At 50.5% G+C, this 27,823-nt stretch overlaps 1 protein-coding gene across 2 annotated transcripts in view; it reads left to right on the forward strand.

The window, feature by feature from the left end:
- GALNT16 (polypeptide N-acetylgalactosaminyltransferase 16) overlaps positions 1-27,823 on the forward strand; it is a 100,577-nt gene that overhangs the window by 61,033 nt on the left and 11,721 nt on the right. For both annotated transcript variants that reach the window (XM_055538442.1, XM_055538441.1), the window contains 11 exons: positions 9,018-9,175; positions 11,746-11,844; positions 12,786-12,853; positions 13,593-13,658; positions 15,002-15,123; positions 17,339-17,426; positions 18,874-18,958; positions 19,245-19,348; positions 24,549-24,675; positions 25,850-25,942; positions 27,231-27,314. In XM_055538442.1, the coding sequence (XP_055394417.1) occupies positions 9,018-9,175; positions 11,746-11,844; positions 12,786-12,853; positions 13,593-13,658; positions 15,002-15,123; positions 17,339-17,426; positions 18,874-18,958; positions 19,245-19,348; positions 24,549-24,675; positions 25,850-25,942; positions 27,231-27,314 (1,094 nt within the window). The remainder of the gene's footprint in view (positions 1-9,017; positions 9,176-11,745; positions 11,845-12,785; positions 12,854-13,592; positions 13,659-15,001; positions 15,124-17,338; positions 17,427-18,873; positions 18,959-19,244; positions 19,349-24,548; positions 24,676-25,849; positions 25,943-27,230; positions 27,315-27,823) is intronic.

Raw genomic sequence — 27,823 nt, forward strand, 5'->3', positions numbered from 1 at the left:
CCCCTTGAACTGTGACTGCAGCTGAAGTCCATCAAGACCCTGAGGGTGTCCCTGGCTGGAAAGACTAAGGAGAGCCTGAGCTGACCTGAGGAAATCTGGTTATGTGCTATTGAGGTCTGAGTAATACAAGCTCTTCTACTTCTCATTTTTTCCGTGTTCTTTCTAGCCCTAAGCAAAGAAATGTTTCCATCCTCATGTCAGGCCAGGGGATGACAGTACTGGGCAGGTCCCCATTAGAGCCATGAACTGATGCTCTGAACCCTGAGCCCAGGAGGGAGGCCACCCCTAGCTTGCGCTTGTCAGGGCCTGTTTGTGGTCCAGGCACTGAAGGCCAGCTTGCTTGGGAGCTGAGGGACTCAGAGTCGGAAGGCGGGTGCCAAGCTCATCTGGCCCCGGAGCAGTCTGAAGGCACCCCGAGGAAGCTTTGTCCTTAGGCTTTGCAGCCAGACAACCTCAATTCTAGTCCCAGCCCAGCCACTCAGAAGCTGTGTGACCTTGGGCTGGTTATTTTACCTCTCTGGGCTTCAGTTTCCACCTCTGTAAAATAAGGATTAAAAAAACACCTATTTGGCAAGACTACTTGAAGATTGCATTCAGGTCATCGTAGACCCTCAGTGAGCAGACAGTATCAGATTAGAAGAGGCCTAATCTTTCCTCATACTCTGCAGCAGTGGTGTCTGGGAGGGTCAGCCAGAGTTCTGGTACCCCTTACAGACCCAGGAATGCTCTACTCAACTTGGGTAAGCTGATAAGCAGGTGGAAACTGAGCTTTCACCCCACACATTGCTAGCATGGACCACCCTTAGAATCCCTCCATCCCTAGATGGCCTCTGGGCTGAGCAGAGAGTGGGAAATGAGACCCAGAGAGCTTGATTTGGGACTGGCATCTTCCTGGATCTGAGCAGAGGTGGTATGGAACACTGGACCTGGTGCCCTGTCCCATCCTTGAATGGAGGACCCTGATTGGGAATGGGTAATGTGCCCCCACTCCCTTTCTTGGTGAGACCACTGATGTCATAAAGCTCTGCAGTTATCAGCACCCTGGAGAAGTCAGGCCATGGTGGGAAATCTAACTGGAAGTTCAAGGTGACCTTCCCAGGCAGCCCCTACCTTGGGCTCCTTGGTATGTAATTGAACTAGAACCTCCCAGGCCTGGAAGCATAAGTGTTACAAGGTGGCATTTCTAGAGTAACCTTGGATGCTCTAGCTGACCTGCATTTGGCTCTGCTGATGGTGAAACTCTGGGTCAGTACAAATAGAGGCCAGAAAACCAGACTCACAGTGCTGCTCCTGGGAGGAGGTCAGGGGAGATGGCTTAGGTCCCTCCTGACTCTTGGTCCTATAATCTCAGTAGCTTGTGACTAGTAGTCGCTCACCTCCCTGCATTCGCTGGAAGCAGCAGCTCAGCCTTGGTGGCACATTGGAACATCTGGAGAGCCTTAAGAACCCCTGATGCTTGCCACTCACCTCCAGAGATTTTGATGTAGTTAGTCTTTGGTAGGACCTAGATGTCAGGATGTTAAAAATATTCCCAGATGATTCTAATGTTCAGCCAGGGTTGAGAGCCACTGCTAAAAAGGCAGGCAAGCTAATGATAATTAATATATAATTTATATGCCAGTTACTCTGCTAAACCCATCATCTACATTATCTTCTTGAATCCTCACCGTAATCCCCATTTTCCAGATTAAGACGCATGCTCAGAAAGGCTAGGTGACTTTCCAAGGCCAGAGAGCAGTAAGAACTTGGCATTCAATCCCAGGGCCATCAGATTTCAAAGCCCAGGCTGGTAACCCTATAATAAATGACTACTTTTGAAAACGACATCCTAGGTAGCCCTAGTGGTAAAGAACTCGCCTGCGAATGCTAGAGATGTAAGAGACACAGGGTCGATCCCTGGGTCAGGAAGATCCTATGGATAAGGAAATGGCAATCCACTCCAGTATTCTTGCCTGGAGGATCCCACGGACAGAGGAGCCTGGTGGGCTACAGTCCTCAGGGTCACACAGAGTTGGACACGACTTGGTATACATGCAATTTGAAAGGGAAGATGGGGACATGTCTGGGGCAGGCGCTCAGTAACCCAGGCAAGTTTCCCCAGTGCCCAAGCTGAGATTGCCAGCCTGGTGCCGCCCTCAGCATCCTGTCTGGTTGAGCAGGAGCACTGGCAGGAGCACTGGCAGTCCAAGCGGAGTTGGCTGCTTCCCCAGAACCCAGCAGCATGCGGAGACACTCAGGGGGCCCGCCTTTTCATTTGGGAGAGGTGGAACGCGAGACCGTGTTCTCAGAGATGGTGACTCATGCACTGTTTCCCAGCTCTCCTAATGAATGGCAGTCTTTTAATGTGAGACAGCATCAGATGAGATTTTTGTTCCCAGGGCAGTCGGGAATGGTTGGGAATTATATTTTGTTCACCAGGTGTTTGGAGTTTAAAGCAGCCTCAGGGGAAAAAAAAAAAAAAAAAGTCAAGAGTCATCCATTAAAAAGGACCAGAGTTTTTTTATTTGCAGTTCCAGTCAATTTAGTGAAAGGCAAACCCAGCAGGTACCTGTTTTACTGGTCATAAAAGGAAATTGGGCAGCAGTTATTCAAAAGGAGTTAGAGTTGTTTAAATCTAAAATTTAGGGATACGTGTATGTTTTAAAAGAAAATTTACAAGGCTTGGAGATTTGGGTTGAACTGTTTTTGATGAAAATGACATGGAAAATATTTTCCTTTCTTATTTTAAAACTTCCCCTTGACTGTTTGTTTCCTAAATTTAGCAGTCAAGAAGAAATAAGCAAATCTAGGTGGAAAAAAAGAACAAACTGATGCAAGTCAGGCAGGTTTTCAAAGTTTAATTCAAGTAAGGGACTGAAAATAAAAGTCTCCAAAAATGAGAAATAATTCTCCCCAGTTTATAGAGCAGAGTCATTCTTTCAGCTTAAACAATTTCAAGATATGATTGACCTTATCGGACATGAAAGTGCTGGATTTGCCACTTCCTGAAAACACAGACTAGAGGGGAGGCTGTTTCTTAAACAACACCAAGAACTCTCAGGAGGAGGCTGGAGGGCTGTGGGAGGCTCGTCAGGCTGTTCCTCACTAATCTCTTCAACAGTGGAGCTTAGAGTGGCAGCTCAAGGGCCTCTTAAGTCACGGACCAGATGGGAACTCCGCCCAACCCCCACCCTTCCTGAAGTCTGACACAGCCCTGCCTCCTCGACAAGGCTACTAATGCCTCACCCAGCTCTGGGCTCAAGTCCCTGGGCCAGATTGCAGAGACTAGCTTGAAAATCTTGAAATGGATGGCTTTCACCCAAACTGTGTCATTGCCACTGGTGGCCCATTTGTTGGTTTTTGTTTTTGAGTTTTATTTCTTACTTTTGGAGAGTGGTTTTCTTTTCACTGGAAGGACCAAAGGACTGATATTTCTGAAGGTTTGTTTATGAGCGAATAGCCAACTCAAACTAGTTCAAAAGAAAAAAAAAAAGGTAGGTAGGTAGACAGATATAGAAAGATTAAAAAAAAAAATCAAACAATTTGGATCAGAAATAATTGGCTTCAGGGACCCCAAAGAATATCATTGGAGCTCTTTCTTTCCATGTCTTGGGTCTGATTAATTGTTCTTGGTTTCATTCTCCAGATAAGATTTCTGTGGGCAGGAAGACTCCCACTTCCCAGGCTTAGCAGTGCTAACAAAAAGAGTTCATAGAAAAGTCTCAGGGTGGATTTTGATTATTGTTGTTATTCAGTTGCTAAGTCATGTCCAAATCTTTGCAACCCCATGGGCTTCAGCATGCCAGTCTTCCCTGTCCTTCGTTATCTTCCGGAGTTTGCTCAAACTCAAGTCCATCGAGTCAGTGATGCCATCCAACCATCTCATCCTCTACTGCCCCTTTCTCCTCCTGCCTTCAATCTTTCCCAGCATCAGAGTTTTTTCCAATAAGTTGGCTTTTTGCATATGTGGCCAAAGTATTGTAGTTTAAGCTTCAACATCAGTCCTTCCAATGAGTATTCAGAGTTGATTTCCTTTAGAATTGACTGGTTTGATCTTCTTGCAGTCTAAGGAACTCTCAAGAGTCTTCTCTAGCACCACAGTTCGAAAGCATCAATTCTTCAGCACTCAGTCTCGATTCTTATCAGCCCAGATTAAGTCAAATGACTGTTCTGAACCAGTCCCCTGTGTCTGGGAGTGCAGTGACAAGGTCAGCTTAGCCTGGGTCTTGTGCCCACCTCATGGTGGTGACTGAGGTATTGGTCAGATGGGAGGGAAGTGATTAGCAGCCCTGCCAGAAGCATGTGAGTGAGGAGATCCCTAAAATGGGCAAAAACTACCCTGCCACCGTCTTGGTCGATTACAGTTCCAAGTGTTGTGTTAGCTGAGTGTGGGGAGTGTGGTGTGGGGGCAGGAGATGCTTGTGGCCGTGACAGCTCATCACTCCATCACTCACATACTCATTAGCCATTGTCTTCGAGTCCCATTGGGTACTGTTCTGGGCTTCAGGATCCAGCATTAGATGAAACAGACAATCCCTGCCCTGGTGAAGGTTTTATTTTTGTGGGAAGAAGCAGTCAACAATATAACATTGATAAGCAAAATGCACGTAGAATATCCGATGGTGCTAAGCACTGTAAGGAGAAACAGCAGGTGGAAGGATGGAAGGCAAGTGTGGGGCTGGGGTTTTACAGATGGTGGTTGGGGAAGGCTTACCAAGGAGGTGAGGTTTGAGCAGAGCCCTGCAGGGGGTGCAGGTGCAAGCTATGCAGACATCTGGGAGAAGAGCCTTCTGGAAAGAAGGCAGAATGAACAAAGGGGTGGAGGGGAAGGGTACTGGCAGACTCAGGGAACATTAGGAGGCCAGTGTGACTGGATCAGAGCCAGAGAGGGGAAACAGTAGAATCTGAGGCCAACAAGGGGACAGGGCATTGGCTCCCGGAGTCTCCTGGGCCACTGTGAGCTCTGGGGCCCGTCCTCAGGGAGGGCGAAAGCCACTGGAGGCCATGTGCTATGTCAGAGGATCCCATCGGTTCACTGTGGTTTTCTCATCAGATGATTTTAAGTAAGGTGAGAGCAGGGACACTGTCTAGGTATCCATTCACCCATTCATTCATTTATTCACTCACTCATTCATCCTTTTATTCAGTAAACATCTGCTTAATACCTACTATGTGCCAGGTGCTAGGAGCCCACAACTTAGTGCAAAAGAAAGAGACATAAAGCAAGATGTCAGTGGCTTGTGGTATAAGAATTCCACAGACAGCCCCTGTGCCCTCATCCACCTCCTGTCGCTCCTGCTGGCTCTGAGTCCAGCATCTCGGGTCCCTCAGGCTGATCGAGATATAGCTCCTTATGGTTCCGCAGCCTAGAGCCAAAGGATGCTTACTCCTCGCCAGTGTGCTTTGTAGGCAGTGTGGCTGGGAGAACAGGAGACCACGGCTCACCAGGGCCTGGTGCCTGTGCCATGACGGGACTCTTGCCCCAGCCGAGGTAGGGTGGATGGGGTCTCATGGCCAGTTCCCCAGCCACCGGTGATCTAAGTTTGAGGGTGGAGGCTTCTTCATGATCCTGCATGGCCATGCCCTGTGTGGGATGGGAGAGGAGAAGCGGGTAATCTAGATTTCTCTTCTGGGAGCTGTCCTTTTGATTTCCATCCTCCCCAGCTTCTTGCACAGTGTTAACACAAACTAGACTCTCAGTGAATAACCTGTTGCTTTAACACTAGTGGGATGTGCATCAACAGCTGCCTGTGGGACCCAGGGCTGGGGTCTGCATCAGACTGTGGAGCCTGGGGGCAGGAGGGTACCAGGGGTGACTGCTGGACTTATCACCTGGAGGACCCAGAGGGTGGGACTGCCCATGTCCACCTCAGGCAGCACAGCAGAAGCAGCTGCTCTGGGGACTGATGAAGAATTCATTTTGAGGCATGGAGTTAGAGGTGGTCATGGCCTGGAAGTCTCAGGATCAAAGGCCAGGGCCAGAGGGAGAGGAGAGTTCAAGAGCTGGAGGGAAGTAGCCGTGGGGTGGGTGTGTGTACTGCTTAGGTACCCAGGAGAAGAGCTCCGGGTGGTGACTGGGCTGAGGCCAGGGAGGGGCTGGGTGGAGAGTTCCCATCTTACCTCAGTCTCCCCACCACTTAGCTGACTCAGGGCCACTGATGTTTCAGCTCCAGACCCCGTGGATGCTGGGTCAATGGGAAAGCAGAGATGAGACCTCTGGAGGGAGCAGGCCTGTGTTTCCTTGGCGCCCTTCTTCACAAAGGTGTGTCACGGGTGAAGGGTCTAACCTTGGAGGAGGGTAGGACCATCAGAAGTGATGGTCTGAGGAAGGGAACAGTAGATGCATCTTTGAGGATGTGTAGCTCAGTTTTAGAGAAGGAAATGGCAATCCGCTCCAGTATTCTTGCCTAGAGAATCCTGTGGACAGAGGAGCCTGGTGGGCTGCTGTCCATAGGGTCACACAGAGTCGGACATGACTGAAGCAAGTTAGCATGCATGCGTGCATTGGAGAAGGAGAATGGCAACCCACTCCAGTATTCTTGCCTGGAGGGTCCCAGGGACAGAGGAGCCTGGTGGGCTGCCGTCTGTGGGGTCACAATGAGTCAGACACGACTGAAGCGACTTAGCAGCACCAGCAGCAGGTCAGTTTTGAGGCCCCGAGAGGAACTTCCCTAGAGATGTTCTTCTACAACGTTCTCTGAGGCCCCAAGGAAGCTTTGAATGAGGCGAGGAAGGCAGCAGAGGACAGTGTCAGAAGCAGTCCTTCTTCTTTCTGGCAGAAAGAGGTGCTCAGTGGAGCTTTTCTGAATAAATGGGTGGATGGATGAAGGAGTGCGCGGATTCAAGCATCCATAAAATGAATGAATGATCAGGTGATGTTTGGAACTTCTAGAAGTGTGTCCCAGTGCCTGGTAGATGGGTGGCTTTCGATCAATATTTTTGGGGTGATGGGTGAGTGTGGGATGAGGGCTTGGGGGTTTCCTGAGCCCACAGAGTGGCCATAAGTCCTAAATAAATAAGCATGGGATGGTTATTTCTCTCAGTTGACTTGCAGGATAATTTGGTAACATACTCTCCCCATGGGAGCTTCTGCAATTTTTTTTTCTTATTTTAGCTTCTCCACCATCAACTGGAGGCTGATTTCCATTTCCCTGACCCCTAGGCTGAGAAGAAGTGGGGGGCAGAATTACCACCCGTTCGGAAGGACACAAAGAACCCTCATTCTCACTCTCACAGTTGACAGCTTGGGTCCTTCTAGCAATTCAAGGTTCAAGCCAGAACCGTCTCCCCCTCTCTCTCCTTCCCTTTTCCTCCTTCCTTCCCTCCACCTCTCTTTCCTGAAATGGATTTTGAGTCCAAGAGGACTCCACCCCATCTGCCCAGCCACTGGCATGGCACCAAATCAGAACACCACAGCGCGGTTGCTACAGCCATCCTCACCATCTGAAGCATGTGTGTGGCACAAGGCTGGGCCCAGTGGACCCGAGGAGATCTCCCTCACTGGCTCTGACCTCAGGGAGCTCAGGACTGGCTCCTAGGAGGCAGGAACACTACAGAGAGGCAGCCCTAAAAGATGCAGGCACTCCCTGGAGCTCTAGGTTCTCAGGGGAACGGGGAGGCCCTGGGCTGCTGGTGGAAGCCCCCCAGCATCACCTAACACATTGGTCTCCTCTCCGCAGGCCAAGCTGCCTTCCTGGGACCATCCCTCTAGAGACTAGGCCTGGGGTGGGATTCTCACGCAGGGGTTCTGTCCCTGGACAGCTCTCACCCACCTTCCTGCTGCCCCTGCGGGCCCACAGCTCCTGCCTGGTGGAGTCGAGAAGCACTCACAGTTGTGATATTTCCGGGCACTCTAGGGACATCGGCCAGCAGTGTGGCTCAAATAATGAGATGTCAGGATCCGTCTACCCATCCATTCATCTCAGATGTGTCCTTCCCCAGTGTCTTTCATGGGGGGACTTTGGGAGCACAGAACAGGGTGTGGCTAAGAGGAGGGGAGCTGGGCCACAGCAACCGCATTCCATCACTTCCCAGCACTTAGCACCCGGGGCCCCGGAGGTCTGCCGTGGGCCATTTCAGCAGCAAGCACGAGTCCCGGAGAAGATGCTTCACCACCTGTCCTCACAGGTGGTCCTCTGGGCAGAACCTTGTCCAAGCCCTGGGTGTTGCACTGATCAGGCACCTCCTACATGCCTAGCCCGAGCGTCAGGCCCAAGTTCATACCTAGGAGACTGTCCATCTGACGGTTGCTTGGTGACCTCCAGCCTGGTTGGTGGTCCCCTCAGGTGGTCCCCTTATCTTGGGGGATCTGGTGCCCTCCAAAGTGTCACCATCTCCACATCCAGCAAAGAGCACTGGTCAAGAGTGTGGGCTTCCCAGTCAGAATGACCAGTTTTGACTCCAGAAACCTGAGACTTACTAGCTCTGACCTTGAGCTTTTTTATTAATAGGGTTTTTTTTTATTTTTTAATATTGATTTATTTACTATTTTTGGTTGCACTGGGCCTCCATTGCTGCACATGGGCTTTCTCTAATTGCGGCAAGTGGAGACTACGCTTCCTTGCAGTGCTGGGGCTTCTCATTTTAGTGGCTTCTCTTGTTGCTAGGTGGGCTCTAGGCGCCCGAGCTTCAGTAGCTGCAGCACGTGGACTCAGTAGTTGTGGTGCACGGGCTTAGTTGATGCACAGCATGTGGGATCCTCCTGGACCAGGGATCAAACCTGTGTCCCCTGCGTTGGCAGGCAAACTCTTAACTACTGGACCACCAGGGAAGTCCAATGGGCTTTACTTTTTAAGAGCAGTTTTAGGTACACAAAATTGAGTGGAAATGCAGAGAGTTTCCAGATACTCCCTGCCCCCATCTGTGGGGGTACTGTCTCAAGCCTCAGTTTCCTCATCTGTACAATGGGGGAAATAATAACCTCCTGCTCAGGTACAAATCAGGTGATGCTTGGCTCCCGCCTTGTCATAAGTACTTAACACGCAGTGGCTCCTTTGTCCTCTTGCCTGTGGCCCTTCTGATGCTGACCTTTGTCTCAGGTGACAGGAACGCCCTCCAGAGGCTTTGATGAGAAGGCGTACCTGGCAGCCAAGCAGCTGAAGCCTGGAGAGGACCCCTACAGGCAGCACGCCTTCAACCAGCTGGAGAGCGACAAGCTGAGCCCTGACCGGCCCATCCGGGACACCCGCCATTACAGGTGTGGCCTCTGTTGTGCTGGTGGAGAAAGAAAGGTGGAGGGAAGCGCCGACCCCAGTTGGCTTTTCTTTGAGTCACATGGGTTTAAGAAATGAAGAAAATTTCCTCAGACTCAGTCCAGCTCCTGAGACATACAAACCCTTCCTATCTGTTGTTTTCCTGGCTCCTCTTAGTTTCATTGACCTCCTGAGGGTCTGAGAGGCCCAAGGAGACCTCCCGGCCAGGCCACAGAGGCCCCTGAGTACCTCAGTCCAGAGTCCAAGCAAGAGTGACTGGCCAGGAGATCAGGGGGAGGTGTGCAGCAGGCGGGTGAGCCTGGCATTCCTGGTGCCTGGCTGGTGGTGCCCGCGGGGCCGCCTGCCCTGTGCAAACAGTAAGGAGCTGTGCACCGCCCCCACAGACATCGCTTTCCTTGCTCTCTGCCTGCCCCACTGCCTCCCACCCTTCCTCAGCAACTCCCAGAAATGCCTCCAGGTCTTGCTCTTTGTTCTCCCGGCATGGTAGGTGGCAGAGGCCCTAGACCAGGAACTCAGGGCTTGGAAGCTCCCCTGACCCAAATCTGGGCACTGAGGGGTTGGCCTGCATCCCCTCTGCCCTTCCCCGCATCCTCCCCCACTCTGAACTTTCTCGGGTGTTCACCAGGAAACTTAAGGGCGGAATTCCTCTTGGGGTACACACATTTTAAAACAAGACTCCTCAAATCCAGGCCAGTGGTGGTTGGTGAGGAAGGCCTCTCCTCTTGCCCCAGTGCTTCTGCCCAGCCTTCTCAGAAGCCTGAGATGGATCAGGGGGTGCATGCGTTGCACACGTATGTCTGTAGGGGCAGCAAAAAAGGTGTTGGCAGTGGTGGGCAGGGCCTCCCCTGGCGGACCCTGGGGTGTGGGGTGAGCCATGCTCTTCCCCTTCCAGGCCGCAGCTCCTGTTGGACCCCAGACTGTCAGGCCAGGTCCTGATGCAGGGAGCCCCCTTGAGGGAGGTCTTCCAATGATACCTAAACTATATGAGGCAGACCTACCAGCATCACAGAGAAGACCCCACCAGCCCCAAACTCAGAGCACAGATGTGAGACAAAGCTGTTCAGAGGCTCCATCTCAGAGAAGACCCCACCAGCCCCAAACTCAAAGCACAGATGAGAGACAAAGCTGTTCAGAGGCTCCTGGTCCCTAGGAGCCATAAATTCCTATCATCACAGATACAATTCCCAGAGAAATGCAGGGTGGAGAGGGTTGAAGGGGGTGGGTGGGAGAAGGTCAAGTCCACTGTCCAGATGGGGTGTGGGCAGGTTGGCCACTTCAGGTGGAGAATGGGCATCACTATCCACATTCCCTCCTTCCTGGGCACTTAGGATTCAGAGGTACAGAACGGGGACCATAGAGGTCAGTGCAGGGGGCTGACCCCTTCTTCCAGGGCTCCCCGTCTCAGCATACCAAGCCCCTTCCAGCCCCCAAATCCACAAGCCTCCGGGAGGAGAGGCGCTTGGAACGCCTGGCTTCCCGGGCAGAGGTGAACTTCACCCCTCCGCCTCCCTCACACCCCATCTCGAGGGGAATTATTTCAAGGCCTCTCACGACTTCTCCTGTGGGGGTCCCAGGCTAGTGGAACTCCTGCCTGTCTGACCCTGTCTGCTCTGCTGGACAGGAAATGGGCCTGGGAATTTGGCCGTAAGCGGCTGTCAGTGGAATGAATGCCGTAATGAAAAAATGGTCGTGGCTGGAATAGTCAGGGAGCAATTGTAATAAAGAAGATTGCTATGAAAACCAGCTCTGTGGCTGCCTTCCCGCCGGCCCCAGGAGCACGAGTAAATGCATTCACAGAAGCATTCTCAGAAATGACAGCGTTGGAGGCTGGCGGGGATGGATTGTTTTAATTCCCTTTCCAGAAGACAGGGGAGCCAGGGGGCCCAAAATGTGGTGTCTGGAGAAGGTGGGAGCACAGAGCTGCTGGGGGAGGGAGTGGGCTGGGGGCAACTGCCTTTAGTGTCTCCTCAGAGACTTCAGTTTACCCTGCAGGTGCCCCAGGGCCCCTGGGAAGAGCGAGGGCACCCTACCTGCTGTCGCCAGCCTGGCTGTTCACGTTGGCAGTGAGAGGGAGAGATTCACGGGAGGGCAGGATGCGGGCAATTCCTCCCTAGATCCCACCAGATGTCAGGAGACAGGTGATGAGAAGGAAGAAGCTACAGAGACAAAGAAAGGCCATTTTCCCTCTTCTCCCTGCTGCCATTTTTTCTGTCTCGGCTGCTGCATCGGGCAGGGAGTTCTGTCGGTTGGTCCAGGTTGGTTCTGTCTGTGTGCCTACACACGTCAGAGCCTCCCTTAGCACTTCAGTGACCGTGGGGCTCCGAGTGATCCTAGGACTGGGGTGAAGAGCCCCTGGGCCTGGGAAGTTCCCCCAGCCTGTGCTGTCCCTCTGGGGACTCCAGGCTGGGCAGCCTGAGTGGGGTGGGCGTGGGTTTCGGGGGGCAGGGCCTGCGCCTGGCCTCAGGGGCAGAAGACTGGACAGAGAGAAGCCTCAAGCCTGGATGCCCCCAGGATGTCCCACAGATGCCCTCTGTGCTCTCTGCTGTCTCCTCAGTTGTCCATCCGTGTCCTACTCCTCGGACCTGCCGGCCACCAGCGTCATCATCACCTTCCACAACGAAGCCCGCTCTACGCTCCTGCGCACAGTGAAGAGGTGAGCCCTGCCTCATCCCTTGTCTCGGTGGTGCTGCTCCCCCAGGCCTTGGGGATCTGCTGGGCCCTGGCAAGGGACACTGAGATGGGCACTGTGGCCAGACAGCATGAAGACCGGTGGGCACTTGGGAGGGGGTTTCTGCCCTTTTGAGAGGCTGGGGTTAGTGAATCAGGGTAAGGACCCAAGAAGTCCAGCTGTTAGTGAGATGCACAAACACAAGGTCAGGTCCCCAGGACACGGGCAGAAACGCAGGGGCCAGGAGCCGATGGAGGCAAGGATAGAAGTGAGGCCTCAGGTGGATGGGTGCCGGCCCAGTGGGTACCTGAGAGCAGTTCAGAGAGAGATACCCCTTCTGTCCTCCTAAGGTTGGCCCTGTGGTCGAGTTTGACTTCTAATCACCTTGTTTCTTTAATGAACATAGATAAGAACAGGATTCGGAATGGAATACCCAGTGGTATTCCAAGGATTAAAGAGGCTTGGGCTTTCTTCACGGGGAGTGAAGGAAGAGGAGGGATGTTGGGAGGGAAAAGCTGGGGTGGGGGTGCTTTCTGAGAACACCCATCCTGACCCATCAGGGCAGAAGGAGCCTCGCCAGCTTTCCAAGCAGGCAACATCCAGGCCAGCGTTGTTGCCATTGTTAAGCCCAGGCAGCCAGAGCAGCTATGGGTCCTGCCTCAACTAAATTAGGACAGTCCCCACCCACCACCTGGGGTGAATTTCAAGTGCCCGAGGGTCCAGGCAGCAGGGTCGGCAGGTGCTTGGAGGAGCCTGAGGAACATCCTGCCCCTCAGTCACTGACCAGGGCAAGAAGGGTTTGCTAGCAGCTGCCCATGGCCAGTGTGCTGACCCCCGAGGTGGGGGGTAAGGGAGTTGATGGTAGGAAGAAGGAAGTAGAAGATGGCCCCTAAATCTGGGCTCATCTATCTTGGTCACTACTCCAGCGTCCTGAACCGAACTCCAGCCAGCCTGATCCAGGAGATCATTCTAGTGGATGACTTCAGTTCAGATCGTAAGTATCCATCTTCTTTTTTTGCACCGCTTCACACCCCATTTCTTTGGAATGCTGAGGGAGGCACTCTTGAAATAGTCTTGGCCACCACAGGCTGACGTCTGCTCCTCACCAGGATCTTCAGTCTTTACTAAGTGCCTTTCCTGGCTCTGCTCCTTGGTGCCAAAGGAGTGGTGTTGCTTTGATGGGACACCAGTGAGATGACATTTAAAAAAATAAAACATCCACAGCATCCTTCATTATCACAGCTGCCGTGTGCAGAATATCGTCCCTACAGAATGGGCTTCCCAGGTAGTGCTGGTGGTAAAGAACCCACCTCCCAAGGTAGGAGACGCAAGAGAAGTGCGTTTGATCCCTGGGTTGGGAAGGTCCCCTGGAGGAGAGCATGGCAAACCATTCCAGTATTCTTGCCTGGAGAATCCCATGGACAGAGGAGCCTGGCGGACCTCGGTTCATAGAGTTGCAGAGCCCGACACGAGTGAAGCAACTTAACACACAATCTAGGTCAGAGGGTGTCGGGCTGGAGAGGCTGTTGGTACTCTGTGGCGCCCCCTGGGGGTTATGCTGCAAGTACAGGTGTTCCTCCGTCTGTCCTGGGAGTAGGGGATGGGGAGATGACCTGTCCCCCATGGAGATGACCATACCTCGCCTTCCCCAGCCCTTTCCCTGGGCCTGGTCAAACTATATGTGGACTGATGTCCATATCCGAACAGTCTTGCTTCCTTCTCTCCACCCTCAGCCGAAGACTGTCTGCTGCTAACCAGGATCCCCAAGGTCAAGTGCCTACGCAATGACCGGCGGGAAGGTATGTCCTCGAAACCTGGGTGCTACTGTAGACCCATTTTGGTCTAGACTTCTGCTCCCTTTTGATGCCATGTTATACCAACCAAATGTAGTCTTGCTGCATGCCTAGTGGCAAGACCAAGGTCTGGGGAAAGACCCTTCTGCTGTCTCGGAGCAGCCCTTAGCACAGCATGACTGTAGGCAAGTAGCTGTACTTCTGGCTCCCTTAGTTATCTCTTCTGAGAAATGGGACTAATAATATACTCTTTCTGCCCTGCACAGTTATTGTAAGGATTAAATGCTTTGAGAAAAGCACAGGGCAATATAGAGCAGATATACTTGGAGCATCAACTATGGCATAGGATTGTGCATGACACTCTAGGGAACACAAAAGAAGTTTACACGTGGTCCCTGCCCTTGGAGAGCTTATTATGGATTCCAAGGCTTGTGTAAGTATGTAGGGGTAGGGAGCTAAAGGAGAAGGGAGTGATCTGGGAGGGAGCCTGGATTGGGTGAGGGCATTGAGAGATGAATGGGGCGCAAGAGAGAGCATTCTAGGCCCAGAGACTCTAAGCAAAGGCATCAGTCAGGCCTGGGTACATGTAGTACTACCGGCCTCTTCCTGCATTTCCTACCTTCTCATCTCTGCTCACATGCTCTCACTCAGTCCTCATAACAGCCCTTCATCCTGTTTTACAGATAAAAGAACTAGGGTGTAAGAAGGTTCAGTAATTTGCCTGGAGCGATGAACCGAGGAGCCAAGATTCCACCCCCAGCCAGGGGGCCCACACTCAGAGCCAGCCTCTTAACCTTCCTTGTCTTAGTCTCCCTTCCTGGGAGAATCAGACCTGGTCAGCATAGGGAATAAGTGGGGTGAGGACAGATGACGGAGGGGCTCGAAGCCAGAGAAAGGCATTTAGATTTGACAAAGCAGAGAGCACTGACTCCAGCCTGTCTTAGTCTGGAAGACTCTCTGCAAGTCATACAGTATAGTGCAGCCAGAGGGGAGCTCCCTGAGGTTCCTCCACATTGAAGGGGAAAGGGTTTTTGTTTCTAGTTCCCCTTAGGTACCAAACCACGCTTTATTGCCATCTGTTCACTAAACTCTTGACTGTTCATCGGTGTGTCCCCAGAGCCCAGTGTCTGGCCTCTACATGGAGGGGGGAAGGCATTCAGAGGTTGATGGATGGGTGGATAAGAGAAAGGAAGAAAGAGGGAAGAAATCAGCAAATACGAAGAGAAGTTAAATCACAGTAACTCAGAGGAAAGCTGAGCCCTAAGGGGCAGAGAGCCTGAGCCTTTGAGGGGACGGCTGAGCAAACTGGCTGAGTCCCACCCAGCACCACCATGTCCCTCCCACTTCAGGGCTGATCCGCTCCCGAGTTCGTGGGGCAGACGTGGCGGCAGCTGCTGTCCTCACTTTTCTGGACAGCCACTGCGAAGTGAACACAGAGTGGCTGCAGCCCATGCTGCAGCGAGTGAAGGAGGTAAGTCTCTCTGTCCCTGGGAGAGTTCTGTCCCTCAGTACATGCCCACCATGTTCTTGGCATTGCAGGTGGGGAGGGTATGCACTGTCTCTGAGAGCTGGACAGGCAGAGTTAGAAACTACGTGATCTGCTCCCTCCTGAGGGACTTCATTTGTGGGTGAGCCATGGAGCTCTTTCTGCCAATGGGTGGTGTTGTTTTCCTCCTGGGTGAGTGATGAGGAGTGGAGGGTGGTGGGTCAGACTGGGAAGCCTGCGAAGGAGGGAGGAGAGGACATTGTTCTCAAGCAGAGGGCCTTCCCATGTGCCCACTGTTCTTTAGAATGGGGAGGATTTGGACACATGGAACCAATGATGAAGTGATTACAGCTCAATCATAAAAGACAGAGAACCCAATTTAAAAATGGGCAAAGGATTTGAATGGATGTTTCTTCAAGGAAGATAGACAAATGGTCAACAAGCACATGAAGAGATGCTCAACATTAAGTCATTAGGGACATGCAAGTTAAAACCACCATGAGATACTACTTGATACCTCCTAGGAGGTATCAACAAAGGATGGACAGTACAACTGCTGGTGAGGATTTGGATAAATAGGAGCCTTTGTGCATTGCTGGTGGGAATGTCAAATGGCAGCCACTTTGAAAAACAGACTGCCAGTTCCTCAAAAGTTTAAACATAGAGTTACCATATGACCCAGGAATTCCTCTCTTAGATATATACTCAAGAGAAATGAAAACATACCCCATACACAAACTTGTATCCAAGTGTTCAGAGCAGTGTTATTCCAAAGAGGCAAAACATGAAACAAACTAATGTCTGTCAACTCATGAATGGGTAAACAGAATGTGATACAGCCATACAATGGAATACTATTCAGCCATAAGAAAGGAATAAAGTACTGATACGTGTTATAGTATGGATGAGCTTTGAAAACTATGCTCAGTGAAAGAAGCCAGTCACAAAAGGCTATAAATTATATGATTCCATTGGACATATGAGATGTCCAGAGTAAACAAATCGGAGGAAATAACAAGTGGATTAGTGGTTGTCAGGAGCTGGAGGGAGGGGAATGGGGGAGAACCGGCTAGTGGGTACAGGGTTTCTCACCGGGGTGATTAAAGTATTCTGGATTTCGACAGTGGTGATGCTGACACCACCCTGGGAATACACTACAAGCCACAGAGCTGTGCACTTTTAAATGGTGAATTTTATAGTATGTCAATTATATCTAATAAAATTATTATATAGTGTGAATTATATCTCAATACGAAAACAAGTCTATAAAAAGGATAAAGTGAGGCCCACACGGAACACTGTGAGACCATGGATGGTCTCCTCTGATCTGCCACGTCCCACATTTTTGTCATCCTAAGACGGGGTGTGAACTGAGGGACAGAGCTAGATTCAAAGTCGCAGACAAGAGCATTTTGAGGGTCAGTGCAGACAGAGAAGAAAGAAGAGGCTCTGTTCCTTGTCCCTCCATGGAGGGAGAAAAGAAGAGAGCAGACATCCTGCTGATGAAGGGCGATTAAGTTTTGCACGTGGTATATGATAAAAATCCACCACCACCACTACTCTCCACATCCCCCACCTCAGGAAAAAACCCTTTAGTAAAATTGGCATTACCCACCTATATTTTGGAGGTGGATTTGTGTCTAGGAGGTGATGAAGGGAGTATGAGTCTGACCTTGAAGTGGAGGTGGCATGAGAAGAGTGCCACCCAGGTTCCCCAGGGACTGCAACAAGGTCACTACCCTCAAGCCGCCGGTGGTCCAGTTGGACTCAACCCCAATGTGTACAAAGGTGGACGACAATTAGTAAAACAACCGTTCAAACCAGCAACAGAAAAGCCACCTCAGGCAACATCTGATTCGATGTCCCAGGAATTGTCTGGACTATAATTGTGAGAGCAGCTTAAAAAGAGGAAAAAATCCTCCTCCTGCAGCAGTCAGGGAGGGCTTCACTGAGGAGGTGAGATCCCAGCAGGGCTCAACATGGTGTTAGAGGCAGAGGCTGGGAGAGCATTGTGCCTGTGAGACCCAAGTGGGACCTTCTGTGAGCCTGGTGTGGTGATGCAGGACAGCTCCTGGGAGCCTGACATGTCCTTCAGGAGGTGCTGGGTACCTCATGCCTTGAGAGAACTTCACCAAACAGGCAGTTGGGGTTTTTTTCACAGAGTCCCTGACCTCACACCACCTCATGTGTCCTCCCCTAGGACCACACCCGCGTGGTGAGCCCCATCATTGATGTCATCAGTCTAGATAATTTCGCTTACCTTGCTGCATCTGCTGACCTTCGCGGAGGTAGGTCCAGAGCATCTCCAGAAAATGAGACAGCATCTCCCTGCCCTTTACCTCCAGAAAATGAAAGGAGATTGTATAGAGCTGTGGAGTTGGGGACAAAGGACCAGAGCTGGCAGTGGGAGGCTCCTGGCATGATGAGGGCAGAGTCAAGCTAGTCTCCAATCTTTCCCTGCCCCCAAATGTTGACACATCCTTCTCAAATACAGCTAGCCCAGAGAGGATGGGCACGAGTCCTGGCAGAAGAACATGATATGACAACTATCTTGGGAGTGGGGAAGGGGGAACCCTCAACTTTGCATGGATTCCTGACTTGTACCCCCCAAAATGGTATAGGCCTGGCTGAATACAGTAGCTATTAACCACATTTAGCTATTGAGCTCTTGAAATGTGACTCCATTTTCAGTGTGAATTGAGATGTGCAGTAAGATAAAATACACACCAGGTTTTGAAGACCTAGTTTGAAAAATGTAAAAAAAATCTCATTTGTAATTTTTTGTATTCATTATGAATATGATCATCAGTTTGAAATGATAGTATTTTGGATGATCTTGCATTAAAAATACATTATTCAAATTAATTTCATATGTCCTTACTTTTAGATATGGCTAGTAGAAAAATTTAAATTGCATGTGTGGCTTGCATCTCCAGATTGCAAAGTATTTCTTTTGGACAGCTCTGATCCAGGCTTTAGAGCCATGCTGTGCAATACAGTAGACAGTAGCCACTTTGGGCTATGTACATTTAAGTTAATTAAAATTAAGTAAAATTCAAAACTCAGTTCCTAAGTTGCCCCAGCAGCACATTAAGTGCTCAGTAACCACATGTGACTTGAGTCCACCATGTTGGACAGGGCAGATGTCGGCCACTTCCATCCATGCAGCAAGGTCTACTGGGCAAGCAGCTCCAGAGAATCTGTGGCCAGGAGCTAATGAGCAGAGTGCATTTCCTCTCTGGGACTCAGATTTCCAATGGACACAGTCATTAGTTAGATGTTGAGGATGAATGGGAGGGAGCCAGGCATTTCTCCTTTGGGAAATCACCTCAGGACCTTGGCACTTGCTGTTCTCACACCTCGAATTCCCTTTTCCCATCGGTCTGCATGGATCAGTCCTTCATTCAGGTTTCTACTCAAATGTCACCTCATTAAAGAGTCTTTCCTGGGTACCCTTATTAGAATAGCATGGACATGTCTCCTGTCTTTTCTTTCTTTCTTTTTTTTTTTTTTTTTTAGCACTTTCACCCCAACTGACAGATTATCTATTTATTGATTTATCTTTGTAAGTCTTTGTCTTACCCATTAGATTGAAACTCCATGAGGACAGGGATCTGACTACACCAATCGCCCAGGGCCCTCTGCAAGCTGGGTTCTGATCAAGAGAGACTCTCAGGGGGCAGAATGAGGGGACAGGAGCCCTAAGCCCCATCTCCACCCCACTCTGACCCTTAGGATTCGACTGGAGCCTGCATTTCAAGTGGGAGCAGATCCCCCTGGAGCAGAAGATTGCCCGGACAGATCCCACCAAGCCCATAAGGTCAGACCTGCTGTGGGTTCTGGGGAGACCCATCCCTTCCCTGAGTCACAGGCTTTGGAGGCTGCTGGGGGCTGATTCAGTCACCAGGGCTCCTAGAGGTGCACGATCTAAGGGCTGAGTCTGTTCTGAGCCCTGGGGAGAGAGATCATAGACCAAAGGACGGGCCAGACATCCAGCCCCAGTGACTCTGCAAGTGGGTGATCATAGGGTAAATGGCCTGAGCCCTGGGGCCATCTAGAAGGGCTCAGATTCTAATGTGTTACCTCTTTCCTCTCCTTGCTCCCAGGACGCCTGTCATTGCTGGAGGAATCTTCGTGATTGACAAGTCCTGGTTTAACCACTTGGGAAAGTATGATGCTCAGATGGACATCTGGGGGGGAGAAAATTTTGGTAAGTTGGGGAATAACCACAATAACAATAGTAGGCAAACCCAGATTGAGTGTTTTGTATGTGTAAGGCCCTAAGGACTTCATACACATTGACTACTTAAATTCTCACAACGAATCTCTGAAGTACCTTTCTACTGGTAAACTAAGGCACAGAGAGGTTAAGTAATTTGTCCAGAGCCACATACCTAGTAAACAAAGCAATGAGGTGGTCAGGGAGAACCTGTGGCCACGTGGCTAGACGTGTGGAGGAACTACGTGGCTGCTTCTCTACCAGAATACTGAAGGAGAGGTGGTGTGCAGTAGAGGGTGATGGTTCAGCATAAGTAATAGAGTCAGACCCTATTACTGGGTGCAAACCCTGGCCCTACCACCTACAAGCTGTTTGGCTCTTGGTAAGTGAAAGCCTCTCGGAGCCTCAGTTTCCCCAAGAGGCTGTCATGAGCACTAAGGAAGAGGATGGATGAAGATACTGATGTCCATTATTATTACTTATGAAGTCATAGGGCTTCCCAGGTGGCTCAGTGGTGAAGAATCTGCCTGCAATGCCGGAGATGCTAAGACACTAAGGTTCAATCCCTGGGTTGGGAAGATCCCCTGGAGCAGGAAATGGCAACCCACTCCAGTATTCTTGCCTGGAGAATCCTGTGGACACAAGAGCCTGGTGGGTTACAGTTTGTGGAGTCGCAGAGTTGGACGTGACTGAGCACACGTGCGTGCACACACACACACACACACACATACATGATACCATAGGAATCCTTTAGCCCCACAACGAAAGAGAAGAGCCAGTGAACCTCAAGGGTTGCTGGTGAGGTTCATGAGACAAAGGCTGGATACAGATGGAACACTTGATGTAGGGGTTTATGAAAGGGCTTGTTTGCGTGGTGTGGACAAGTTATAGGGAGCCACAAGGGACAGGGTAGGGCTATGCGCATGACTTCTGGGAGGTGCAGCCACCCCTAGGTCTGAAAGATGGGGACAGAGCACTCCCCAGTACCAGCTATGGTCTTGGGGTGCCTGCAGTCAGCCCACACACCAGGTGGAAGTTGTCAGGGGATGAACATCCACCCTCACTCTCCCCCTGACTGCAGGCTGAACCTGTTCTAACTCAGGAAGGAAGCCAGGGGTGTGGCCCACACAGTAGCCTCCCAGATGAAGAGCAGGGTGGAATAGGGCAGAGAACAATCCCAGAGGTTCTCCAGGAGCTGGGGGGAGAGATACGAAAAAGCCCATAAAAGACAAAGGCCCATCCTTGCTGTTCCTGGACCCACTCAGTCCTTTGCAGAGCCTTTCCCACTGCTTCTCTTTTCATCCTGACCCGGTTTCTTGAGAAGTAAACAGGCCAGTATCTCACCCATCTGACAGGTGGGCAAACTGAGGTGGATGCCACCTTCCAGATCTCAGTCAGCAAACTCCACATCTGACAGGTGTAGGATAAGCACCTTTGCTGGAGGGATCACTTCAGTGTGGTGAGGTGTGATCCGAGTCACGGTCTGTGCTTCTGGGCTGGGAAGACCAGGTCTTTCTTCCCTCTCGGACTGGGACAGTGGGGCAGACGGGCACTGGGGCTTTGACTCAGAACCAGCTGGAGTGGGAACAGGCATGGATTTTTCTCCCCTTTGTAACTTACTCTTGGAAATGGTTTCTAGCCAGGCATTCGGAGGAGTCAATGCTGGGAACTGGGGTGCAGTGACCCTTCCATTCTGACCTCCTTTCATGTATTTTGGGCCAAAGTGACCTCTTTTGTGTCCTCGGTCTCAGCCAGAAGGGAGCTTTGGCAAAGCTGGTTTCCTGTAAAGTCTCAGAGAGCTGTGAAACTAAGGATCTCTGCTGTGTCCAGAGGCCTTTTTCTTTTTCCTTTCCTTCTTTTTTTTTTTAAAGGCTGGGGCCTGATAGAGAAACAAGTCAACGATCAAATAGCTAACTTTAAACTCTGCCTGAGGCCAGGGCTCAGTGGTTGGGGGAACTTGAAAGGTGAACCACACAGTGGTTCTAGGGAAGGTTTTGTTTCTTCGAAGAAATTCCCAGGCTAGCCCTGTAGCTCAGACATTCAACTGCTGGGACCAGTTTTGAGCCAGGAGACTCCACTGCTGGTGGGTTTGGGCTTTTTGTTCTGTTCCTTTGTGGAAGGATGGGAGGTGCCCAAACAGAGACTCCTTCCTGTTTCCCCTGAGAGAGCCAAATGCAGGCAGGCGCTCAGAGGCCGCCCTGAGCGGGGGTGGCAAATGTGAAAACCTTGGGATTCTCATTAGGCATCTTTTTAAAGTTGCATCAGATCATGTTACTCTGCTGCTCAAGACCCCACAAGGGCTCCCATGTCACTCAGAGCAAAACCCAAAGTCCTCAGACCATCTGCCCTTCCCGCACAAGACACCCCACCAACCTCTCCCTCACCCCTGCCGACTGCGCTCTTACCTCTAGATCTGTGCCCTTGCTGGTCCCTCTGCCTCCAGTGCTTGTCCCCAAGAGCCACGTGGCTCCTCTTCCCCTCTTCAGGCCTCAACTCACCTGTCTCCTCTCGTGGAAAACATCCCTAATCAGCTTCACTACAATTGTGGCCCCACCCCCAACTCCACTCATTGTCCCCAGTTTTCCTGCCTGCTCTGTCCCCTTCATTGCGCTTATTACCATCAGACAGACATTATGGGCTCAGTGGTAAAGAATCTGCCAGTGCAGGAGACACACAGGAGCCAGTGTTCGATCCCTGGGTTGGGAAGATCCCCTGGAGGAGGAAATGGCAACCCATTCCAGTATTCTTGCCTGGGAAATCCCATGGACAGGAGAGCCTGGAGGGCTATAGTCCATGGGGCTGCAAAGAGTCGAACACAACTAGACCATGTATTCTACTCATTTTCTTGTCTACTTGCATTTTTGTTTCTTATTTTACTGAGTTCTTGTCTTCTCTCACTAGAGTGTGAGGGATTCTAGAACAGTATCTGATAGGTCATAAATAGTTCTTTGGTAAAAATCTGCTGAATATACTAAAGAATCTGGTTCAAATAATGGGACTTGCTGAACAAAGTATGGACTTTACGCTACGGTTCTGCAACTGACTGTGGGGGTGACCTTGGAGAGGTTATTTAACATCTTTGAGTTTCACCAGTTCAGTTCAGTTCAGTTGCTCAGTCGTGTCCAACTCTTTGCGACCCCATGAATCGCAGCACGCCAGACCTCCCTGTCCATCATAGTCCTTATTAAAAACACAAGGATCATAACACCAATGGCATATGGTAGCTGTGAGAATTAGACATCAGCCATAAAGAGCACAAAGTGCTCAGTGAATGCATGATGGTTAGCTGCTTTTGTTGTTGCCACTGTTGCTAGTAATGACAATAAGTAAACAATATGACAATATGGGGTATGTGGGGTAAAAGTGAAAGTCGCTCAGTCGTGTCCGACTCTTTGCAGCCCCATGGACTGTAGTTTATGGAATTCTCTAGGCCAGAATACTGGAGTGGGTAGCCTTTCCTTTCTCCAGGGGATCTTCCCAACCCAGGGATCAAACCCAGGTCTCCCGTACTACAGGTGGATTCTTTACCAGCTAAGCCACAAGGGAAGCCCCAGAATATTGGAGTGGGTAAGCTATCCCTTCTCCAGCGGATCTTCCCGACCCAGGAATTGAACCAGAGTCTCCTGCATTGCAGGCGGATTCTTTACCGACTGAGCTATCAAGGAAGCCCTAACTATTAATAGTGTAACAAAGTTAGCCTGGCAGAAATGGGACTAGAATGCAGATCTTCTGTCCCTAGTTCTGAATCTCAGTTGCTGAACCAGTTGCAGAGCTCTGACCAGGAGAAGAGAGAGGCCTGGCAGTTAGCAAGTAGACCTAGAGAAGCCCATTAATATAGCCAACCCTGAAGGCAGGTCCAGATATGCCAAATATCCAGTCCTGGTCCCAGGACCATATCAGGAAGTTGCCTGGTGCACACAGGCTGGCCAGGAGGTAGTCCTGAGTCCTCTGTAGGGTTAAAATGAAAGAGAGGAAGAAATCAGAGGAGATTATGTGAGGTTCAGCCAGCTACCAAGGTGGATGCTTGCCAGAAGTTGACAGAAGGACTGTTGAGTGGAGAACGGAGTGAGAAACTTGTGACATCCCCTTCTGGGAGGCAGGATGACCACCGCTAGCATCTCCTAGCTCCACTAGGGACCGGTCATCTGGAGAGCTCCTTCAGCGTCACCACCACCACCAACAGAAGTGTGTCTCAGTAGGGCCAACACATGCACGTGTGTGTACTAAGTCACTTCAGTCGTGTCTAACTTTTTGTGACACTATGGACTGTAGCCCCCCAGGCTCCTCTGTCCCTGGGATTCTCCAGGCAAGAATACTGGAATGGGTTGCCATGCCCTCCTCCAGGGGACCGTCCCAACCCAGGGATCAAACCTGTGTCTCTTATGTCTCCTGCATTGGCAGGCGGGCGCTTTATCACTAGGACCACCTGGGAAGTCCCCAGTGGGGCCAGTGGTAGCTGTAAATGGGGACCACGAGGGCCAAGAGGGCGGTCTGGGCCAGCCAGAAAAATGCCAACTGGAGCAGCCTTTCATTTGCTTGGTGTTGGTTTTCTAGCCTCTCCGTTCTGACAAGCAGATGTGTTCATCCTTAGCTCCTGTCTGGATAGGACTTTCTAGGCAGAGGCTGGAAATAACTGATGCTGCCCTTTGAGTCAGTTTTCCTTCTCTTCATGGTCTTGGTGTTCCTTCAGAACTTTTCCTGCTGCTCTGCCAGGGCTTAGATGTGGGGAATGTGTGTGGTGTGTGTGGAGGGGGTCCGCATGTGGGATGTGTGTATGGAGAGTACATATGGTGTGTATGTATGATGTATATGTGGAGAGTATGTGTGTGGAGGAGAAGTGTGGTATGTGTGTGTAGTGTCTGTAGAGAGTGTGTGTGTGTGGAGGGAGTATGTGGAATGTGTGTGTGTGGTATGTGTGTGGAATGTATGTGTGTAGAGGGTATGTGTGTGTGTAGGGTATGTATATGGTGTGTGTGTGTGTGTGGAGGGTGTTTGTGGGATGTGTGTGTGCACATTTATGGAGGGAGCAATCATGAACACATGCAAGGAGTGGGTACACCCCAGGAGCTCCAACCCAGCATGCGCCTCCAAGGGGACCCCAAAGGCAAGGGAAGCCAGCTCCTTCCCACCTTCACTCTGTGGGGACTTGCCAAGGGGCCCCAGCCGCTCCTGATGGCTGCTGTCTCTGCAGAGCTGTCCTTCCGGGTGTGGATGTGCGGCGGGAGCTTAGAGATCGTGCCCTGCAGCCGGGTGGGCCACGTCTTCAGGAAACGGCACCCGTACAACTTCCCCGAGGGCAATGCCCTCACCTACATCAGGTAGGTCACAGTGCAGAGAGCATCACACTAGGAGCCAGGACACCTAGACCCCAGCCCTGTCAGTGACTCCTGTGATTTGAGCAACTACCCCAGTCTTAGTCTCCCCGTTTGTCCCTTTCATTCTGGGATCCTGGTACTTTCAGAGCTGGAAAGATGAAGTTGGAGGCGTCTCCTCCAGGCCTGTCTTGTCTTGACTGTATTTGTTCATGAAGGTCTTGGAAAACTGGTGAAATGACCAGCTGGGAGCTGCCCTCCACACACTGGGTCCCAAGTGCTGGTCATGGATGTTGCATCCTCACTCTGACTTGGTCAGCATCTGCCCATCTGTGTTCCCAGCCACAGCATGCACTTTCATCTTGAAGGGGAGTGGGCAGGTCCTGGAAGACCACCCCCTCACCCACTCTCCAGATGGTGGAGGCAAGGGGAGGTGGGAGGAGTGCCATGAGCACTCTCCTCTTCCGAGGATGAGTCTTTGTCTTGTCAGACTTGCTTGTTGGCAGAGGGGGCTCCTCAAGTCTAGCTTATCAAATGGCCTTTTGTTTTGCTTCCCTTATTCCATTTTACTGTTTTTATAATTATGAAAGTAATACATGGTCACTAAAAATTCAAGCTGTATCCATGTATATTGTGTGTGTGTATATATATATATCTCTGTACATATACTGTACATTATAATTTTTACTCTTCATATCACATAGACAGAAAAAAGTGAAAGTCCCTTTCACCAAGTCTTACACCTATCTGCTTATTCTATCCAAAAGAAACTACTGTTAACAGATTTCAAGCTTATCATTTCAGGTCTTTTTCAAGGCTGCCTAGTACTCTGCCATGTGGACGTAGTTCATTATTCTCCTATTGATGGCCATTTAGGGTTGTTGCCAATGTTTTATGACACAAGTATTCTTGTATACATCCCTTTGCCCACGTGCTGGTGTTTCAGTAGAATAGATTCCTCTAAGTGGAGTGTCAGAGAGTATCCATTCCCGCAGATTTGATGGATGCTGACAGATTGTCCTCCAAAAAGACTGTTCTCATGGATACTCCCACATCAGTGCCATTTTGCATGCACTCCTGAACGTCTCCTCGCCCGGTACTGCTCAGAGCTGATCTGGATCCCAACCCTAACTCTGTCCCCAACCTGGTGACCTTATTTTGCTTCTTCCTCTCCTTTTAGGAATACCAAGCGTACCGCAGAGGTGTGGATGGATGAGTTCAAGCAGTATTACTATGAGGCGCGGCCGTCAGCCATCGGAAAGGCCTTCGGCAGGTGGGCCCCTTCCCTAGCCTTGTGCCTTTGCTCACAACCTTAGTGAAATACTAAATCATGTGTACTCCAGAGAAGCCTTCAGGATGTCCTGAGCAACTGAACCCCACACCCCTGGGCTCTTTGGAGACTGTAGGGTATAGGAGACAGAGACAAGGTTCTGGTCCTGGAATAAGCAGCAGCCTCGTGGGGAGAAATAACCAGAGAGGGCTTACTTATGCAAGCACTGCCCATCCACCAGCTGCCTGCAGGACGGATGTCTGTGGAAGTGCTTAAGGAGGGCTGTCTGCAGAAAACACTGGGGGTTTTGGCTTCCTTGCTGTTTCAGTCTGACGGTGATCTGTTAGCTTTTCTGCCCTGGACTGTTATGACTATAGTCTAATTAAGCATTTTCAAAATCAATTGAGTATGGCGTGACCAGTATTTTTTTTTTTAAGTGATAGAGAACTAGAACATTTCAGATTAGAACAGAAAGTAACAGCTGATTGCAGTTGAGGGTAGATACTGTTTTGTGAAACTCTTATTTTAGTTGTATGTCCATATATGCCCATGGGTATACTGGGTCACAATGTAAGATGTATATATTTCTTACTTAATGTTGTGGTCAGAAATGTTTGAAAACATTATTAGTGATCATCAATGAATTTTCCTCTATTTATTTGCATCTATCCCTTAAAGAATAAAAGTTATGTCACTCTTTGTTTTAGTGTGGAAGTAACATTTGCTGAGGGCCTACCCTGTGCTAGGCACTTATGTCTGTTCATTTGACTCTCATAAAAACCTTTGGAGGTGGATGGTTATACCCCAACTTTACTGAGAACAAACAGGCTCAGAGGGTGGTGCTGGTCTTCTGTCAGTGGCCATGATGATCCCTGGAGCTGAGCAAGATGTCCATGGACACATCAGACGGTTCTTATTTGCTCAATTTTTGGAAAAATGTTTGAAACATGGTTTTCTTGTTGGTAGACACTTTCTGCTCAGCTGGAATGCAGGGAAGGAAAACTGCTAGTACATTAAGGCTCTGCTCTGTCTGTGAAAATAAGCACCAGGCCATGGTATGCTCCCTGAGGTCTCAAGGAGGAAGACACTGAGATTAAAGCTTGGCTCCAGTTTGAGGAGAGATATAAGGCATGGCCAGGAGCCGTGGGGCGAGCTTGCGGGTCAGAGAATGAAGTAAGGCTGGAGGACAGACTTGGATAGCTAGCTCTGGGAAAAGGGACCTTCCCCCCGGGGAGGGGGCTGACCTCCCAGACTTCTTCCCACTGCTAAGCCTTTCCTCCTCCTTCTCCAGCGTGGCCACGCGAATTGAGCAGAGGAAGAAGATGAACTGCAAGTCCTTCCGCTGGTACCTGGATAACGTCTACCCAGAGCTCACGTGAGTGTCACCTGCAGTTCCTGCATCTGGCCTGGGTGGGGGCCAGCGGCGTGGGGACCCTTGACCCTGATCTCTCCCTGGCCCAGGCAGTCTGGCTTTTTCTAGCTGTTGGTGTTTGTCTTCATGTGACGGGTCTGGAGGAACCTGGAGGATGTTATCAGGAGTGAAGAGTGAGGTGTGGTAGGAGCGAAGAGTTTAACAGACTGGGCCTTAGAGCCAAGAATGGGCATTGTCGGGACTTCCCTGGCCAGTGGTTAAGACTCTGCACTTCCACTGCGGGGGGCACGGGAACTAGGAGCCCACCCACAGCCAAAATTAATCAATTAAAATAATCTTGAAAAAAAGAAATGAGCATTGTCCCCTTAGGAAAGCAACAGCACATTATGTAGCAAAGGCCGCAGAAACATTCACTTCCTCTGACTCTCTTCTCTCCCTTCTGGGAGTTTATCCCAAGGAAATAGAGCAAACAAGCAAAAACACTGTTGACAAATAAATGACCATTGTTGGCT

This window comes from Bubalus kerabau, chromosome 10 (assembly GCF_029407905.1).
Source record: "Bubalus kerabau isolate K-KA32 ecotype Philippines breed swamp buffalo chromosome 10, PCC_UOA_SB_1v2, whole genome shotgun sequence".
NCBI classification, from domain to species: Eukaryota; Metazoa; Chordata; class Mammalia; order Artiodactyla; family Bovidae; genus Bubalus; species Bubalus kerabau.